At 38.6% G+C, this 20,107-nt stretch overlaps 2 protein-coding genes across 6 annotated transcripts in view; one reads left to right on the plus strand and one right to left on the minus strand.

The window, feature by feature from the left end:
• Positions 1-20,107, minus strand: part of LOC725024 (autophagy-related protein 16-1) — a 572,103-nt gene that overhangs the window by 264,792 nt on the left and 287,204 nt on the right. The window lies entirely within an intron of this gene.
• LOC413256 overlaps positions 1-20,107 on the plus strand; it is a 206,212-nt gene that overhangs the window by 134,301 nt on the left and 51,804 nt on the right. For all 3 annotated transcript variants that reach the window (XM_006558824.3, XM_006558825.3, XM_396702.6), the window contains one exon: positions 18,693-18,894. In XM_006558824.3, the coding sequence (XP_006558887.1) occupies positions 18,693-18,894 (202 nt within the window). The remainder of the gene's footprint in view (positions 1-18,692; positions 18,895-20,107) is intronic.

The raw sequence follows: 20,107 nt of genomic DNA on the forward strand, positions 1-20,107 counted from the left end.
GTTCCCTAAAATATTGTTGACACTACGAGTCAAACGCATTTCTTTTCCCCCCCAATTTTTGTGCATGAATAAAGCGTACCTTTATTCTTAAATAATAATAAAATGAAGAAGCCTAAGCGTGAAAAATTTATAAAAATTATTCGTAGAAATGACAGTTAGATAATTACAAGGAAAAAGCATTATTTTACATTAATTAAAAGGAAAAAAGAAATTTCGAAGGAAATTTTGCATTGCAAACGTTTTTACTGTTGTAACGGATTAAAGGAACAACTCAGTTGTACGAAATCTACTTATCTGCACTATACACAGAGACAGTCCAAGAAGTCAGTAGAAGAAGAGGATCCTCCGATTTAAACCGTTTGATTGAGCCACGTCGATTCAAAATCACCTTACGTTCTATCTGTCTTCGATTCTCTCCCCCTCCCTCTCCCCCTTCTTCGATCTTATTTAAATTCTTGCAAAGTACGAAGCAACGTTCGCACTCGCGGCGCAGTTGATTTTTCTACAAAACGTTCGCTCGAGAGCGAAATATCGAGAGCCGGTCGAAGGGGATTTGTCAAGCACCCCTCGACCTACTCCAACAATCGCGTCGCCCTCTCCAAGGCGTCGAATCGAAGACAGTTTTAAGCCATTCCCGGGAAAGGGCGTCGCACGGATTACGTGTTAAAGTTTTAGACGGTGCGAGTCGCTCATTTTTATGTCCCTCTCCTCTCTTTTCCTTTCTCTTCTCCTCCATCCATCTCGTTTCGACGGATTTTTCGCGCGAAAAAGAAAGAAAGAAAAACCCTAGAAATTCCGCGCATGGTTTCGAAAAAAAAGAAAAGAACAAAGAAAAAATATCGAGAGAGAATATTATTTTTTTTTTTTTTTTTTGTTAACTGCTCTCGAACTGGATGAAACTGGGATACGCTTTAAAGTATCGTGATAAAAGTGGAAAGAAAACGAATTATTGGATTATCATTGAGGGAGAGGGGAAAAATTTATCCTGGTGTAAATATCTGGGAGGTTTAAAGTTTGGAGGGGAACTTCTTTTGATTGAAGAGATTAGAACTGTTCTCGTAAAAAGTTTTGGAGGGAAAATCGATCCTAGTTGGGAATGTGTATTAAAAATATAATTTGGTTTAGAGTTGTGGCTTGTGGTGTTCATGCATATCGTATGGTGTAATTAGAGATGATTTCCAGTTAGAAAGTAGAGTGTGCAAGAATGTGTTACAGTATCTAATGTTTCAAAAAAATTGATATATGTCTCGACATTCTGTTGACGAATGTTGATTAATGGAAGATTAATATTTCCTCCTTTATATAAAATCTGCAATTTTATTAGCAAATTTTAACACAAGAAACATCTTCTTCGAGATGAAGAAAGAAAAAAAGCAAGATTTTTCTTTATTCTTTTTATGCAATTATGATTGTACATTTTATTTCGATGATAATTCAACAATTTCAAATAAATTAATTAAATTTCACGTTAAAAGTTTTATTATTACGGATAAAATATATAGAAGATATAAATGAATGAGACGAAATGTATGTTACGAGATACTGCACACAGCATACTATACGATTCATTTTCAAGTACCGTATAACTTCGCTTCAATTAATCTCGCGAATTAATAATTTAACCATTTTATTACAAGGAATAGTAAATCATCACAAAGAGACATAAAAGGATTTCCCTTATTAAAATAATTTAAAATAGACAAACGAATATCATTAACCAACGCAATATTAAATTAATGTATCAATAAGTCTGTATACATATATCATGTACGAAGTAAAGAATATATTATATAAAAATTGGCTTATGAATATATGTAACAATACCGGCTTCCAACTTGTCTTATCTCGAACGCAGTATATCCTTCGAAGACATCCATACACTTACTTAATGCACAATATATGAAATAACATAAATTCTAAACGAGATTCTAAAAAAAAAAGAAAATAATATTCTCCTTCAAACCTTCCAATTTTCATATATATATATATATATATATATATAAAATCTTATTTAAAAATAACTCAAAGTTTTATTTTATACGAAGAGTACAAAATTTCCAGACACGTAAGAAATTTTAATTCTTCAAAAAAAGAATCCAACTAACCAAGCTAAACTTATATATTCAATTATAATCCCTTGGCAGAGTTTTCTTCGTAACAATAAGAAAATAGATTTCGCGCAAGTATAAAACGGATAAAACATTTTAAACGCTTAATGGGTTAACGATTACTTACGTCGTAGTAACAAGCAAAATTCCCGGTAACGCTAACAATGAACCCCCTAACGTTGAACACGAAGGGGGGAGGGGGGAGGAGAGGGGGTTTTCATTAACGAAGCAATCTCACCTGAGCCGAGCGTGTGTTCGGATTGCATTTTCATCGAATGTCATGGAGGAAGAAGAAAAAGGAAAAAAAAGAAAAAAGGAAAAAATAGTTGCAACAATACCCCGTGTAACGATCGCATGCATTGTCAAGGCGGCTTCACCGCGCCGGTTCCTCATGAATAATGGATACACGGCTATAAGTAAGTGTAATGAGAAATGCGCTAATTGAATCTTCCGGGGTGTAATTAATATAAACCACGCGTCCGTGGCTGGCCGACCTGTAAGCATTAATTAAATAGCAAATGAGTTTGGCGCACCAAACAGAAAAACGGTGTGGTGCGGTGTTATTCCACCGTTGCTAAACCGAGAGTTTATCCATTTTTTTTTAACGTCTCTTTCGAAAATTTTTATATTTTAATAATCGCATCGAGAAGGAGAATCGAATTTGAACAATATCGTTTGAAGGAAAAAGGGGGGGGAAACGCTTTTACAACAATGAAAACCAATTTCCCATTTCTGTTGCGCGAAATTCACCTTGAAACGTGAGAATTCGGAGATGGATCTCGGGAAAGGAGAATTATTCGGAAGGAGTTGAGATGCATAAATTTGAAGGGGAGTGTGATGAACGCTTGTGTGGAAAAAATATATATATCGGATGTCGAACGAACGAATCGCTCGTTTCATTCATTTCATTCAATCGCTTTTTCGGAAAACAAGGAGGGAGGCCGAAAACAACGTTTGCGAACTGGAACGAATTCGATAAAAAAAAAAAAAAAATACGATAAACTATTTCTATTACTCCATTCCCGAGAGCGATATAATAATGTAATACAGAGAAATTATATCACGTTTTCTCGTTAACTAATGGAAATATTTTTCCATTTGAATTTTTTCACTTATCGATATGATTCATTTTTAATTTCATCGAGAGATCGAAAAGAAAAATAGTTTACGTTATTAACTTTATTATCTTTTCAAGCAAAATATAATAAATTTATAAAAAAAAAAAATGTTATTAGAACAATGGAAGATGGATTCATTCATAACAATATATCCATTATATCCTTCTAATTAACCAACCTAACCTACCTACGCCCCAGTATATACATACGTGTCCCCCTACACAAACCTATAAATCACACGTGTTGGGCGATAAATAACGCGAGCCGGGTTTTATCGGTCAATTACATTGTGACCGATATTGTGATCACGAAATCAATTATTGCGCGTTATTTATGCAGAGATTGGACCGATCCCCCGATGTATACTATAATTAAGGAAACGTAAGGGAACATCCCTATCCATATATATATATATATTTTTCTCCCCTTATCCTCGTATCAGAAAAATTGAATCTCTATAATGATGATGACCGAGAGGCAAGAAAGAAAGGGGCACGGTTGATATTAACGACGAGGTTGAAGAAGTCGATGGAGGTGCAGGTGCGATAAACATGCAAAAGATTGAGAAAAGGAGGCTTCGTTCAGCCGATCATTTGCAAACCTTTTCACGACCTTCTCCCGAAGGTTGAGAGATACAGACTGGCCGTGTGACAGTTTGACAGTCTACAAAGTATCCTTTCCCTCCTTTTAATCATATCCTCGTCTCCTCGCCTCCTGTTTTTTTTTTCTTTTTATTTTCCCTCTCTTCTCTCGTTTCGACGCCCGATTAAAACTTTGACGCTAAGTATCGCGAATTTGGAGAGCTAATTGCGCCACCACTTTGACCGAGCACCGTAAAATCGGCCGTGTCAAGCGTTGTTGCTTCCGTGGTATTTTATTTCGCGGGGAAGGAAATAAAGGTAAAAAGAAAAAAAGAAGAGAGAAAAAATGGCGAAGACGAAAGATCGATCGATCGATCGTGCGCCTCGAATTTCTTGGAGGATGCGATTGACATGGTTACGCCTTGATGACTTCCTGACACGAGCTTCCTGTAACGATCATCCAGAAATAATGTGTCTCTTAGCGGTATTGGGCCTTTTTAATTTTCACGGTCGTTGCCTCCATTGTTGGCCCGATACGGTTCGATGATTTACACCGGATTTACACGAGATCTTTAATTACCTTCTTCTATACATATATATATAAATACTTTTTTTCTTTAATCAAATTAGTGAAGCTTTGATAAATAATTCACTTGTGACATTAAGAAAATTAGCAATGAGACGAGTCTTCATTGATCTCTTAAAAATTCCCCATCAAATCAAGAGAGCGATAAAACGCTAGATAAAGAGAGAGATAAAAGAATAAATACATTATCCAAGATGAATAAGAAAAGGAAATACGGCGCGTAGCCAAAGGGGAAGCCGGGGCTAGAGGTTCAATAAAAGGCTTCGCATAATTCTTCCTTCCCTCCCTCTCTCCCTCCCTCTCCCTTCCCAGTTTAAACAGCGTTAGATCTAAAGTTACAAGCATTATTCATACCCGTGATACAAGCCAAGCTAACCTAAGATGTATGCACATTGATAAGAAACTGCGGTTAGGTAACCCTCCCTCCTCCCTCCTGCCCCATCGTATCACCCATGGAAATTCCTTGCCAACGTTTTCGCCCACGGCGGAGGGATTCTTCGCCGGTTTTGCACGTTTGGGATATTTTTGTTTCCCAAGCGAAACGGGACCGCTAGATAAGTTCGCATGATCCCGTGTTAAACCGTGGGGCCCCCGTGATCGACGATGGGACAATGACGACACAGCGGCGCCCTCTCCCCGTCACGATCACGAAATTTCTGTTCACCCGGGCCCCGTTACTCGATGATAGGATCGTCTAACCGACCGACTCTTCCTCTACCTTCCCCCTCTACGTCCCCCCCTCGTCTGGAACCCGTCTCATCCGCAACATCCTCGAAAGATCATCCTCTTGTATACACAGGTATCGAGCACCGGCGGTAATTAGTCGGCGGATAATCTATTCCAAGAGTAGCATGCGAGTAGCAGGTCAGGTCAGAATGATGATCCTTCCTCTCCTCTTTTTTTATTTTGGTTTTTTTTTTGTTGTTTCCCTTCGAGCGGATACTTGACGGATTTATTCGCGGAATTAATAATCTCTTTCTCTCTCTTTCTCTCTTGGGAGATACACTTTTGTGGATTTTCTTTTTTTTGAAGAATGTTGGTGAAGTGAAGAATTTATCGTGTTTATTCATTAGTATTTTCTCTAGTGGATTGTTCGTTAAATTAGAAATATAATAGAGGAGGATATTTTTGGAGATTTGACGTTGGAGAAGATGAAGTAAGATAGAATTGATTCTTCTCTTGGGAGATACACTTTTGTGGATTTTCTTTTTTTTGAAGAATGTTGTTGAAGTAAAGAATTATTATTATAGTGTTTATTCGTTTGTATTTTCTCTAGTGAGGTAATTTATTTTGGATTGCTTAAATTAGAAATATAATAGAGGAAGGGGGATATTTTTGGAGATTTGACGTTTTGGAGAAGATGAAGTAAGATAGAATAGATTCTTCTCTTGGGAGATACACTTTTGTGGATTTTTTTTTTTTTTGAAGTATGTTGATGAAGTGAAGAATTTATCGTGTTTATTCATTAGTATTTTCTCTAGTGGATTGTTCGTTAAATTAGAAATATAATAGAGGAAGGGGGATATTTTTGGAGATTTGACGTTTTGGAGAAGATGAAGTAAGATAGAATAGATTTTTCTCTTGGGAGACTTTTGTGGATTTTTTTTTTTTTTTTGAAGAATGTTGATGAAATGAAGAATTTATCATGTTTATTCGTTAGTATTTTCTCTAGTGAGAATTTATTTTGGATTATTTAAATTAGAAAATATAATAAAGGAAGGGAGAAGATGAAGTAAGATAGAATAGATTCTGTTAATTTTAATTTTAAAATTTTTCGTAAAATTAATATTTCTTTTCTCTCGTTCTTTCTTTCTTTCTTTCTTTTTTTTTTTTTTAATATCTGTATCCTCTTGCTTTTATTTGATAATTTTTAGCATAGAGCGGTTTCACGAGAGTTTCTCTTCAAAAAAAATTCTCATTTCTTTCAGCAGCGAATTCCTCCAACTAATTTTTGCTGGCATCCACAGTATTTAGTTTCTCGCCATTAAAAGATTTGCACAAAAACCGGGATAAATGATATCATGTTATATCCATGTTAAATGAAACGAATAAAATAACATTCCAAAGGTTTTTTTTTTTTCCCTAGAATCGAATTTCTTATCAATTTCTTATCCTTCGACGAATACGTGTCACGTTTTTGTCAAATGTGTAGCCTTGTCGAAAAAGTGTATCATTAACCACTTCCGCGTTTCATTGTAATTAATCTTGAAACGTGGAATTTGCCCGAATTCACCAATTTACATTCCAATTGTGCTAAATAACAAAATTTTATTTTTCGATTTTCAAAAACGTTTCAAATAGTAAATGAAGTGGAAAATTGTGGAAAATAGAGGAAATAATTGAAATTTAATTGAGATAAATTACCGTGTTTTGCGGTATTTTTGTAATAGATAATATATTCGCATTGATGTTTAATTATTTCAAAATGTTTTAAAAATTACAAAAGCAACAAACAATTTATAAAATTAATAATTGTACAATTATAATTTATAAAAGAATGAGTATATTTTTATATCGTTTTTCAATAAAGTTTATTATTCATCAATGCTTTCTACGCTTAAATAAAAATATAAATAAAAGTGTATATATTTATTTACATTAATATTAAGATATATATTTGTCAATTTGTTATTTTTCATCGCAAGAGGATTATTCAAATATCCTATTGCTTAAAATGGAATAAATATTACGCCGATTGTTGATATTAAAAAAAAGCAATATTATGTCAACAATGAATTAAATAAAACAATGTTACACAATTGGCACAATATTCGATCATTTATGATACAAAAATTTATTGATATTTAACTTTAAAAATCCAATCCATCCAGATTTTCAAAGAAAAAAAAAACATTTTAATATCTTATAATCCGTTTGAACATTTTTAAAATATAATTACAAACCACAAGCAACAAAACGTTTAACAAATTTTCATAAAAATCTACAAATAATTATCGATCCTTCCTCAAATGCACAATAAACAAACCCTGCCTCAATTATTAAAAGAAGAACGCACAAAGTCAAGCAGGTGTTACATTTCTAACATTCTTCCCACCCCCGTCACAATCATTATACTCCACGATTTTCTCTGTGGTCGATTCTCTTCTCTTTCCCTCGACACAAAGGAGACACAAAGTAAGCTGGCTCGAAATATACACACTCTTGAGCAATGCCAGCCTCATTTTTCACCCTTATCGTTCCTTTATTTAAACTCGAATCGAGACGGTAAGCAGCAGTAAGAGAATCCCTTCGATCTCTGTGTACACGTACAGGGAGGACCGAGCTCGATAAAGGAAATATCCGGTCGAAAAACTTTCGCAACGATACAGGTGGATAAGCGAACCCCTTCTCCCTCTGAATAAAGAGAGATAAAAGTTGGCGCGACCGGACTCGATACCAAGTTGGCGCTCTCCTGGTGTCCAGGAGATTTAAACTTCCAAGTCGCGAAATAAGGAAGAGGGGGATACAAAGAGGGTGGCCCCCTCCCCTCTGGGAAATTGTTTATTAAACGTCGAGAGCGCACGGCCGTCTGAATAAATAAAACTGGAGGTTGCAGTGCTGGGGCAACACACCTTCCCTCCCCCCTTTCCGCATGTAAAGTTAATTTTCACGATTTAACGGGCAACTGCGAAGCTCCAAGTCGCAGAGAGAATCCCTCCCTCCTCCCTCTCCTAATTTACGATCGTTATTCGGCAAATTGAAACCGGCGATCTCAATTTCCTGCGCGGGGGCCGCACACCACATGCATAAAATATCCTCGGCCGGGTTGGCTTGGTTTCAGCTTTTACCCATTACCAGCTTTCGAAACGTATGCGCCACCGTTAAATTCTAACTGCTGATCAAAGAGGATTATAAGCTTAAGTCGGTTTCCCCCTGCGACAAACGAGGTTGACAACACCGGTAAAAGGTCGGCGGATACGGAATCCGATAGAATTCGGGCAAAGTTGTGCGGTATTAAGGAGGGAGGGAGGGAGGGAGGGAGGAGAAATATATTAGATCAGATATCGCGAAAATTCCTTTTCTTCTTGCCTCCTTTTTTTTTTTTTAAAAAATTGAAAATTCGTCGAAACTCGAAAATGAGTAATAAACTTCAATATAAGAATCTTTTCTTTTAAAAATTGAAAATAATAATAATATTGTTTTATGAGAGAGGCAATTTTTTGAATTGATCGAACAAGGATACAGAAGAGGAAGAAAAAGGGGAATAGCGGAGATGAAAAACTACAGAGAGAGAGGGAGAAAATGTAGTAGTACGGGAAATGATAAAGTAATATGAAGCTGGAGCATACCTAAGAAATTTCTCTCATATTGCGAGCATCGTTTTATATTTCCCATCTTCCCATATATACTCGGAAATGGAAATTAAACATTCGTGAAATTTAACTTTAATTAAATGAAATTTGAATCTAAACTTCCTCCCCATCGAAGCAAGATCCGCAATCGACCAACTGCATTTTCGAGTTGTTGCGAAGTTCGCTTCGAATCTTAATTCGAAGAAATATTCTTTCCCCTAAATCGGATAAATCGCGTTAAAGGCAACAAATTGTTTCGTTCTGGACACGGGATATCATCCCGTGGCGCATTCCATGATCGCAACCATACAGAACGAAAGCTCAAGGAAGGAATCACAGGAGCGTTAACGAAAGATCAAGGAAATGATTTCACGATCTGATTGTCCGGTTATTTACTGTCACTCGCCACGTTACGTCGGGTTATTCACCATCGAACCATCGTTGTATAACGGGGCCTCGCCGCATACCAGCCAACTCGCGGCGTTGCAACACCATAAAGCCGCACGTGCATAACGCCACGGGGAGGGGAGATGAATAATAACGATTTTCGACGTATCGAGATCCCTCCCTTCTCCCCTGATGAACGACCTTAACATTTTTACTTTCTCGTCCTTTGATAAGGAACCCATTGGAAATTAACGACGGCCATCATTATCCCAAGATTGCTCCTCTCAAGGGATCCGAAGGGAAATTGAAAATGAAAGGGATCAATTAGTTTCCATCCACTAATGCTGCAACTAATTACTCGAACGTATGGGAATATTTATAATTCTTCTTCCAAGAATAATTTATAAAATAAGGGTAAAAGTTTAATTATTTTTTCCAAAAGAAAGAATATAAGAGAGAGAGAGAGAGAGACTGGATCGTTTATTCGAGCGAAGTATCACCAATTACTTAATCCGATTGCCGTGATGAACACGTAATCCGAATTCTTGTCGTACGTGTCGCCTAAGGTTTATTGCAAGGATTGGAAGGGCGAGCTTCACGCGAGGCGACATGCATGCAGAGGATCGTTTACGCTGGGCGCAGCCATCGGTATAACCGCGAAGTCGAGGCTCGGCGCCGCCAGCAGACTACTGTGACAAATTACACATAATTCACGAGTCAATTTCACACACGGTTCTCCCGCCAGAGGGAGACACCGTTGTCGAGCGTGCCGGGTTAATTCGAGGAACGAACGACTTGGACCGTGAACGGAAGTAAACACGCCGTGCAACGATGATAGCGCCACGAATGATCGGTTGGTAACCGGACTAACAGTAACAGTTAGGTTAGGAATTGCTCCGTTTAATTCTTTGCAATTTCGAAAAGGGAATCGTAAACGCTTTGATGATTCTGATAATATTGTAATTTTTGTTAAATAGAATAAAATAAATTGAGGATATATTTGTAATATTGAAAAATAGCTTGCGAATAATTTTCGATTATATTCCTCAAATATTTTATTTCATCACGCATTTCGAGACGATGGAAATTGGAATAAGAAAAAAAAATCGCTGCGTGGAATTATACCGTTAAAAGTGTAGGAAGATCCCGTTACTCATCACCTAAATTTACACGTGATTAATCCGTATACTGGATTTCGAAGCATCGTTTTACTTATTATAGGCAGATAGATTGTAAAAGCATTACGAGCTAACGGATACATATTCCCCTCCTTCTTGGAAACGTCAATAACGATAATCTATGCAGATCATCGGTATAAAAGAGAAAAAGCGTGCTCGATAAATTACGAATGCTCGTTTCATCTTATCTATTAGGTTAGACACTCTGTAAACATATTCGCGTTAACGTTTATCGATGAGATATAAAATCGAAGCTTCGTCATTCTTCTTCTGTTTATGCAGTCTCTCCGCATCATAACGGACGACGTACGTAAGATCGAGTCGCTCAGTTTGAACTCATCAATATGTATATACATATTTGAACCAAAGTTTCCTTTTTTCGAAATTCTCCGCGCGAGAAATGTTACGAATATCTCGGCTGTTATTATATATCCTTACATGGCTCACGTGTCACCATTATTATCACATACCATGGATTACGCGCACGAGAAGAATAATAGGAGAGAAATGCATCAAGTACAGTAAACTACATACATACTTTATTTAAATACCACCTCTTAATGAATAATAAATTTCCACCACCGTTACCGTTACTCAAATCACACGAGGCCAATGTATCAGTCGACGACCATTTATTAGTTTACCCAACTGTAAACTGTAGTTATCCGAAACACTCGGCTCGCGTTTTAATACCATCGATCGGTATTGTGGCAAACGAGCCGTGACAGGTTCAAGTCGAATCGTTAAATTGTTTAATTATTTTCCCGTATCCAAAGTACTTTGATTCTACTAATTTCTCCATTTCAAACGGGAAAATCTCACCTATCGTTACGTCGGTCTATTTAACGTTTCTTCAAATTGATCCATCAAAGTAAAATTCGTCCATCCTCCAATTCTCCTTCCTTCGAATCCTCGAAGGAGTTCAAGAACCTCGTATCTCGCGTTTCGAGGAGGAGTTCCATCTCTGAATACCGAAGGACGGTGCGTACACGGAGCGGATTCCAAACAGCCGTGGGAAGTAACCGTGGTCCCGATGATACCTTTCGAATACTAAATACCCCCCCCCCCCCTTCTGACTTGGCACCTCGTGCGCAGTAAGACGGCCCTCGAGAGCGTTAATGCGTTCGTTGTCGCAATACGGGCGCCCGCGTGCGTGCGTGCGTGCGTGGATCCAGGTAAGCGAGGTAATACCTTCCGTGTGTTCGTATATACGTTGTGTATATATCGGTGTCGTCAAACCGGGGACCAGGGGGACCAGAAACGTAAACAGATAGAGAGAGGTGGGATCATTCGTGTCGGAGGGAATTTATGGGGTCCGTTCGAACGGCACCGCTACGGCTTGCCGCTGAATTTGCATAGAGCGGAGCGCTAATAGCCGGAGATAACCGAGAGGCAGGAAGAGACGCCTTCTTCGTGCCACGCGAATCTCGGAGAACGATCGATTTTGCTTTCAAAAGTTTTCTCGACCACGGAACATTGTTATTGTTTCTCGATTTTAGAAACATTGGATCAAGAGCGTTTCGATATTTTAAATTGAAATAGAATTTTGTTTGTTAAACGAGGCTTGCCTATAGTTAAGAAATAATCAATGGCGAAACAATAGCCGCTATTAATAGGAATAGGAATATCACCTGTTCACAATGCCGCGTCGAATTACGAGGCGAAGTATAAAAACGAGGTGGTACAATCCTACGCCAATTACGCTTACGTTTTATTCCCCGTTTAGAATTTACAAGCGACATCCATGAGAAGACGTTTAGTCATCGTGCTCGGAGCAAATCTTTTGAAAAGCTTCCGAATCGATTATTGGCAAAGATGCACAGTCATTCGCGATGGTTCAGAGGTTACTGCCGGTCGTGAAGATGTAACCGGTAGTCATTGACTTCGTCATACCCGACCAGCCGGCTATTTATCTCATCTCTCCCTCCTCCTCTGTACCATAGAGAGAGAGAGAGAGAGAGGAGGTATCCAATTGTACTCGATAAAGCGTATTAAAGTAACCGGCGTTGGGATCGGTGAGCGGACAAATACCACGTGTGTATGGAGATCCGGCAAAGGATTTTGCTAACACACCATTAAACACAATCGTTGCACACGTGTACGGGATCGTCGTACACGTTTAGAAGAACTGCAGCCTCGAGAGCCTCTTTCAATACCGGATTATCGTACACGTATTTCCACGTACAGACTGATGAAGATCTAATGGGTGAATTATTACACATTCGTTATTCCTTTTAAGAAGAAGAAGGGTTATTTAACCAATGTACGAATACACGAATACATTTTTTAATTCTTATCCAAAAGAATTATATTTTTAATTCCACAAATTCTTGAAATCTCGTCCCGAGATATTGTTTATTAAAATTCTTTCGCAAAGGGGGAGGGACGAGGCAGAAATTGGAAACCAGAGTAATCGCATTATTATATCGAGTCGTTCTCGAGTCGGTCGTGCACAGAGATCTGGTCGCGTGCTCGTGACTCGGCTCGGTTGTCGTCGTGGCCGAACGACACCGTTTGCATATAGGTATCCCTTCTATGTAGGCGTGGTTTCGCGTATTAAATTCTTGCTGCGCCCGATGGGGGTGCACGGTGCATGCACGCAAATTAGAAACATACCACGCGAGATGCACGGCTGCTCTACGTGGAACGTAGTCGTAGCTACGTTATGGATGGGGAAAAGTGGCGGGAAGAGATAAACAATTTTCGAATGGAAGGATCTCGGTTGTTTCAAGGCTGTTGACAGGTGGCGGTAAATTTGATTATCACATCTCGTTTAAGAAGATGTTTGAACAAGTTAATATTCTTGATATTAATAAACGGTAGAAGTGAGATAATTGTTACTGTTCAATAAATTTCTATTAAAAATAGTGTATATTATGTACTTTGGGACGTTGAAATGAAATACAGAGAATTAAGGAAACGTGATACCATTTCCTCCAAATGTCCCGTTAAAATGATTTAAACGGGCGAATTTCGAAATAATTCGACGGAATACGTAATATGCCGTGGATGTGGCGGCATTTTTGAAAGTAAAATTTCGAGGACGCGTGGATCGTATCCGAGGTTGTGATAAAGAAAAAAAAGAAAAGAGAGAGAAGGAAGGAAGAAGGAAGGAAGGAAGGAAGGAAAAGGGGAAAAAGAAAAGTGATCGTGACGAGGAGAACAAGCACGACAGTCGAGAGATGTTAAAAGTACGAATGCATTCAATTCCTCGAATTGCATCACTGTCTGCCGAGCAGACAAGAAGGCGGAGAAAAAAGAGAGCCTCTGTCGAGTGCAAAGGGCGATTGAAAATGTTGGCGCCGATTCAACGAGGGGATTTTTCTTATTCAGACTTCGTATACATGCTAAACCATCATCCCTAGCCTGATCGTATTAGCTCTATGGTCAAATTTGATCAGAAATATTATAGAAGAGGGAATTTATTTGTTGGAAGGGGATGGTAAATTTTTGGATCGATTTTAATACTCGTCTTTTGAAGAAACGATTACAGTAGTAAAAATTTATGGTTGGTTCTAGAAATTTTGCTTCTTCTTTGAATTTTTATGTTTACAGTGAAACTCTTGAAGAATTCTTTCATTTTGAAACAATGATTAAGGATAAAATATAATTTCTATGCTGTTAAATATTTAAATGGAATTAAAATTAATGACAAGATGAACAAGATGATCGACGATATACCCTATCATTTTTCATCGTTATTCAATTATAAATTAATTATTATTGTGAAAAGAATGAATATTATTTACTTTCAACATTTTTCTTTTTGTGTTCAACGGAACACATTCGATTGAAAATTATCTCAGATATCATTGATTTACGATAAAATATAAACTCTCATAATTGATTCAATTATCTCGTACAATTCTTAGCGAAAGCATTAATTTCCTTAAATTGCAGAAAAGGAAACAAAAAGGAGGAAAATCTTGCCAAACTGCTTTGTCTCAAATTCCTTCTTTTTTTTCTTTTCACGGAAACCAAGCACAATCGTACCAACTTCCGGTTGCTGGCTATTTGAAAAACGGTGAGTTTACACGGCGCGTTAAGCTCCGTGTAATGACCGGCCGCAATTATGCTCTGCGAAACAAATGCAGAAGTCCGATTTTATTAATGTTAAACGGCGAGGATTGTTGCATAAAAAAAGAATGTTTAATTTGTAAAAATAAAAATTGAAAACAATTTCGAAAAGTGAAGGAGAGAAAAGAAAGGAGAAGGGATGTGTTGTGATTATATTTTGAGAAATGGAAAGATATTCAATGTTTGTATATAAATGCGACGATCGCGTGATTGCAACAATTTTGTCGCCCGAAATTCCACTCCATGCGTATCATCTACCATCATTTGAAAATCACGCGATAAATGCGTGATATGTATCATGCTTTGTGCATTTCTAACACGTGTAATTATTTATCGTTCTTTCTGATCAACTCCATTTAAATTAAACAGGATATTTTTAATCATTATTCGCGACACCGAAATTTTAAGTGTACAATTTTCAAGATTTCTTAAGATTCTATTTATTTATTTACTAATTAATTTAGCATACTTCGAAATATATATTCATGGACATGATTGTTGAAACCAAAAATTACCAAAATGGCTTGGAAACCTAGAAGACTAACCTAATGGTATACGAACCGAAACCTGAAAGCGGCTCTCCTATCTTTAGGATTCGAAAACTTAATTATCCAATTAATAAATATTCTATCTATAATCCCAGAAAAGATTTTTTACCATTTCTTCTCCGCCAATTTTTTCTAAAATTCGAAAAATATATAACAATTCCCGACCTATCCAGAAAATTCGACTCGAAGAATTCTCTCGGCGGAAGAGAGAGAAGAGTCTCTGGGATCTCGGGCAATTTTAATAATATCCCGAGACCACCCCGTATCGGAATGCGCAGCGCGAGAACGGAGCGCGGAAAGTCCACGTAAGGAAGGAATTTCATTGCCTTTGTTCGCGAATGGAAGTCGAGCGCCTGGAGTAGACAGGGAGAAATAACACGGCGATCCGACGAGGGGGGGGAGGGCAAGTTGCCGGCAGATAAAGAAAACCGAGATTATACATCAAGCCCACCGCGAGAGAGAGAGAGAGGGAGACGGTGGAACGTGGTCCCCGATCCCGCTTGAATCGTATCTAAACGCGCCTCGTATATATCAGAAATCGAACTCTGTTCCACAGCGGAGAGGTTAAACCCAATGCGCTCTCCCAGGGCTTTCGCTCGCATCATTTTGCGCGATCGCCTCGGCCGCTCCACATTTCCCCTCGTCGTGACGGAAGTTTCCTTCCTCCTCGTGTTTGCGGAACGATCCTGGGGAAACCGGTGGCGCATCCGTCGATAAATCTCCGCCAGATTTATGACGATACGAACCTATTTCGTTAAATAGGGGAAGGAGGAGGAGGAGGAGGAAGAGGAGGAAGAGGAAGAGGAGGAAGAGGAGAAGAAGAAAGAGGAGGAAGAGGAGGAAGAAGAGGAGGAAGAGGAGGAAGAAGAGGAAGAGGAGGAGGAAGAGGAAGAAGAAGAGGAGGAAGAGAAGGAGGAGGAGGAGATATGTTTCTCTTCCTCTGAAAAGAATTTTTCCTAAGTGCAAGGAATAAGCACAGAAATGAACTCGATACGAACTCGATATGGAAGAGGAGGAGGGGAGGTTAATCTCTCTCTCTCTCTCGGCAGAGAGAAATTAAAAGATTTATGGGGGCGCGCAATCTTGCCTGGAATCTGCATCCCCCGGAACCTGGAGGAAGAAACGTAGGGAGGATGTAAGGGATGGTTTGGAATGGAGCCAGAGTGTCGTGCTTGCAGAGAGATTGGCAGTTTCGATTCGAGGGGGTTATTGTTTTATTTCATACTCTCAACGAGCAATTTGTATCCCCCCAGGGTGATAAATTGCGCCAGTTTTCAGGTTGCAAGATTTTTCCTCGTCGTGGCAGAAGAGGACGACGACTCTTATCTTCAGCTTGGCTACTCGATAATACTATATATAATATTTCACATATTTATCGATATTTTTAAAAACTCGAAACTATGTATATCGAGAAATCCGTGTATCGAACCCTGATTCCTCGAGATTAATTAGGGGGGGTTTCGTGATAAAGTTAAACTCCCCTTCGTGAATTAGTCTTAGGCCGGCGCGCTTAACGATCGGTATTTATCACGCATTTGGGGGGGGGGGGAGAGGGGTTCAGGTATTCGAACAGTAGTTTGCACCGCGATAGGGGAGTGATATTTTTCATCGGCGAGAATGGGGTTGGTTAAACGAACCGGTGAAAAATACGATATCGTAGTGTCGGTCAATACCTACGTGTGACGCTTCTTTCCAAGCGTAAAAGTGTCCTTTCTCTCTTTTTTTTTAACACGTTTCGGATCGATCGAACCGCTTGATCACTTGCCAGGACCGTTAATTGATAAATCGTGTTTTGTTTCGGAACGGAATAATAAGCCCCCAACGGATTTTTAATTAACCGTTGGCCGGTCGCGTTGGGAATCCGTTTGAGAAAAAGATCGCGATAACGAAAAATAATTAAGGAGACCGTATTCTTCTCTAAAAATCCTTCCTTCCTTCCTTCCTTCCTTCCTTCCTTCCTTCCTCGTCCGCGAATTTTTGCCGTAATTTTCCCCGTGGAAAGAACGAAGATGAAAATTTTTTGCTGTAAACCGTGGTTAAACCGTCCTTTGAGGAAGAAAATTCGTTATGACGTGTTATATTTAGAAATTTAATACGGGGAGAAAGATAGGAGGTGATCTTTGATTAAAATTATCTGGATCAAAATTGTATAAATAATTAGCTTTCTTTTACAAGATTTTTAAAAAGATTCTTAAAAATTGGAAATAAAGATTAAAATTCTAAGATTCTCCGTCTTCCAATTTAAATTTCCCTTGCATATAAAGAAGCATAATTTTCAAATTACGATTTTTAATCTCTTCTTCCCCCTCTCCCTCTAAATTAATCAGTACATAGGATTCCATTTCTCGATGCAGAGATATAACGGCAAGTACAATGCGAGGAAAAACGTGAAAATCCGCCCGATAAAATTCCTCTTCCCCTTTAAAATATTTACGATCCGACGATGCTCCATTATCTCGTAATGCTACCGCATTACGACAAATAAGTAAAATGCTACCCTGTCCCCCCCTGTACCCCGGAAGCGGCCGTTGATTACCGTGATGTGCGGCTCGCCCCTTAAACGAGCAACAACATCTCCCCCTCCTCTCTACCCACCCCCATTGTACCAACTGTTCGCTCCACGCAACATCCGCAAGCCGCAGAACGAAGGAAACGTTCGCTTACGGTTGCGGTTATCGTTGCGGTCACTACCCCTGCGGCTCATTAAAATTGGCCGCAGTCATTAAGTAGCCTATCCGACGAATCCTTTTCCATAATCTGGTAATTGAATACTCTCTGGCTCACTCCAGGAGGAAGGAGGAAAATCGATGGGGGCTGTTACTCGGGGAGTTTTTCAACGAATCGGCGTCAATCCGCCGAGATTAATTATGATTTTTCGCGCGAAAAGGGGGATGACAACGGCAGGAGGGGAGGGAGAAATTATTCCGCCACTTAACGCGCGCGCTTCCACTCGGAGCCACGGATCGACAGGGAAAGAATAACGAGCCACCCTCGCTCGAGATAGTTGGGGTGAAGAGGATCGGCATCAATTTCAAATTGGCAAGTTGGGCAGGATCGGGTGTAGTTTCGCCTCTGTGGGATTTATGAGTTTTAGGGGATAAAGAGAGAGAGAGAGAGAGAATGAAAGTAATTTTTCTTCCGTATTTTTTTTTTAGTATTCTTTTCACAGTCGAGTCGAGGATATTTTAATCGAAGATAACAATAGATTCTTAAGGTGTTTTTTTGATTCCTCGATTTAAGACGAAAGGGAACTTGATATTTTTATAACATCCAATCCTTAATATTAAAATCAGATATTAATTCAGATTCACCTTCAATTAAATCAAATGGAGCACGATTTAATTCAATTAATATTCTAATAAACATTATTAAATATAATGGATATAATAAAAATTCACTAAAATCTTTCGATTAACATTATTAATCTAAAAAAAATAAATTAATTTCAAATGAAATTATCGTTGAAACCAATCGTATAGATCCTAAAATTGCATAATTAGAAATTCATCATTCAACAAATAACACTGGATAAACTCTTAAACCAAAAACTAATAATACAAATAAAATTCTAAATTCTATATAAAATATATTGATCTAAATCATGAATACAAAATTCATATTACTAAAAAAAATATTATTATTGATCCATAGATAAATAAATTAGAATAATTAAAAAAACTGTATATACACACACGAACCGTTCATATTATATAAATTCTTCTTGAAACGATTAAGAATGAATTTTCTTAAAAAATCCAACGAATGATCAAGAAATGCAATGTATTTTATCATTTATCCTTTATCAATTTGTTTCCAGGTGCCCTCTCGCAGTCCCAATTCCCAGTGTTCACGATTTACGCCCAGAAGAGTTGCCTGGCAGTGAAACCGTGCGAACGCGCCTGGTGCATCGACAGGGTGCAGGGGCACCGTCTTCAGGGCCACACACGTAGAACCATGAACGCCTCCTCGCGACAACACTGTCTCGAGCTCTGTTTAGGCGAGAGAGATTTCCTCTGCCGGTGAGTATCGGAGCAACGGCTATTTTTCCGTTTCCCGCGTCGCGAATCCTATTCAAGGAAGAAGAAGAAGAAGAAGAAGAAGGAGAAGGCGCTCGTTTTCCGCCGACCTGGTTCCTTTTTCCCCTTGGCCGCGGCCGGGCACCGATATCCGCCCGAGAAAAGGAGCCGAGGAGAAAAGGAAGAGGGTGGACGCACTCGAGATTCGACGCGAATCGACACAATCTTTCTCTCCTCTCCTCCTCCTCCTCCTCCTCCTCCTCCTCCTCGTCCTCTCCGAGAATCGAAGGCTACACGCTCCGCTGCGTTTTCCAGTTATTGGGTTCCTCGAACTTGAGAGGAGGGGAGGGAGGTTACATCACGCTCCTACAGAGTCTCGAGTGTTTCTTGGTCATGAGGCGGCCCATGTTTCGTTCGAGGGAAGAGAGAGATTTCGATCGAGCTATTCACGGGACGACTTTTCTCCCCGTGTTATTTTTATTTAAAATATTTTTTTATGAGCGACGTGTTTTTCACTCGTTTCCAAGGCATTAGAGGAACGCTTTTGATCGTGGCCAGACTAATTATGCTCGCGTCACTGGAAAAGAAAGAGAGAGAGAAAGGAAACGAGGATGGCAATCGTCACAATTGAAATTATATCGACGAGGGAAAATTCCTTTGGAAAGTTATTCCAATTTGCGAGATCATTGCGCGAACGGGATCCCGCTTTTCTTCCGCATTCATTCGAGAATAGAGGTTAGGATATATCGTATTTGGTTTTTAGAGATTGGTATCGTATCGATTTTATTGCGAATATTATCGTAAATCGGTGAAAGAAGAAAAGTGTTCCATCCAATTTTTTATTTTATTGCGGCTTTAATGGAAATTGAACACGATGATTGTGATGGATCAGAAAGAATGTGAAAATTCAGAAGAAAGGTTTTTTAAATTTCTGAATTTTTACTTGAGAATTAAATAATAAAAATATTTCAATGAAGAGGAAATTTTAAGGAAGGGGATAATACAGGTGCTGGTAGAGAGATTCTAGTGTTTGCATTCAGATAAGAATTCATAATTTTGAAGATCGTTTTATCTCCACACCATTACGAACGATATACGATTTCCTATATTCTCTATTTAAAGGATTTCACATAAATTTTACGTACATTCGTAATATTTACTGTATTATATTTTATATCTTTTTTAAATTTTCCACAAAGAGTAATTCGTAAATTGG

This window comes from Apis mellifera, linkage group LG9, assembly GCF_003254395.2.
Source record: "Apis mellifera strain DH4 linkage group LG9, Amel_HAv3.1, whole genome shotgun sequence".
Taxonomy (NCBI): domain Eukaryota; kingdom Metazoa; phylum Arthropoda; class Insecta; order Hymenoptera; family Apidae; genus Apis; species Apis mellifera.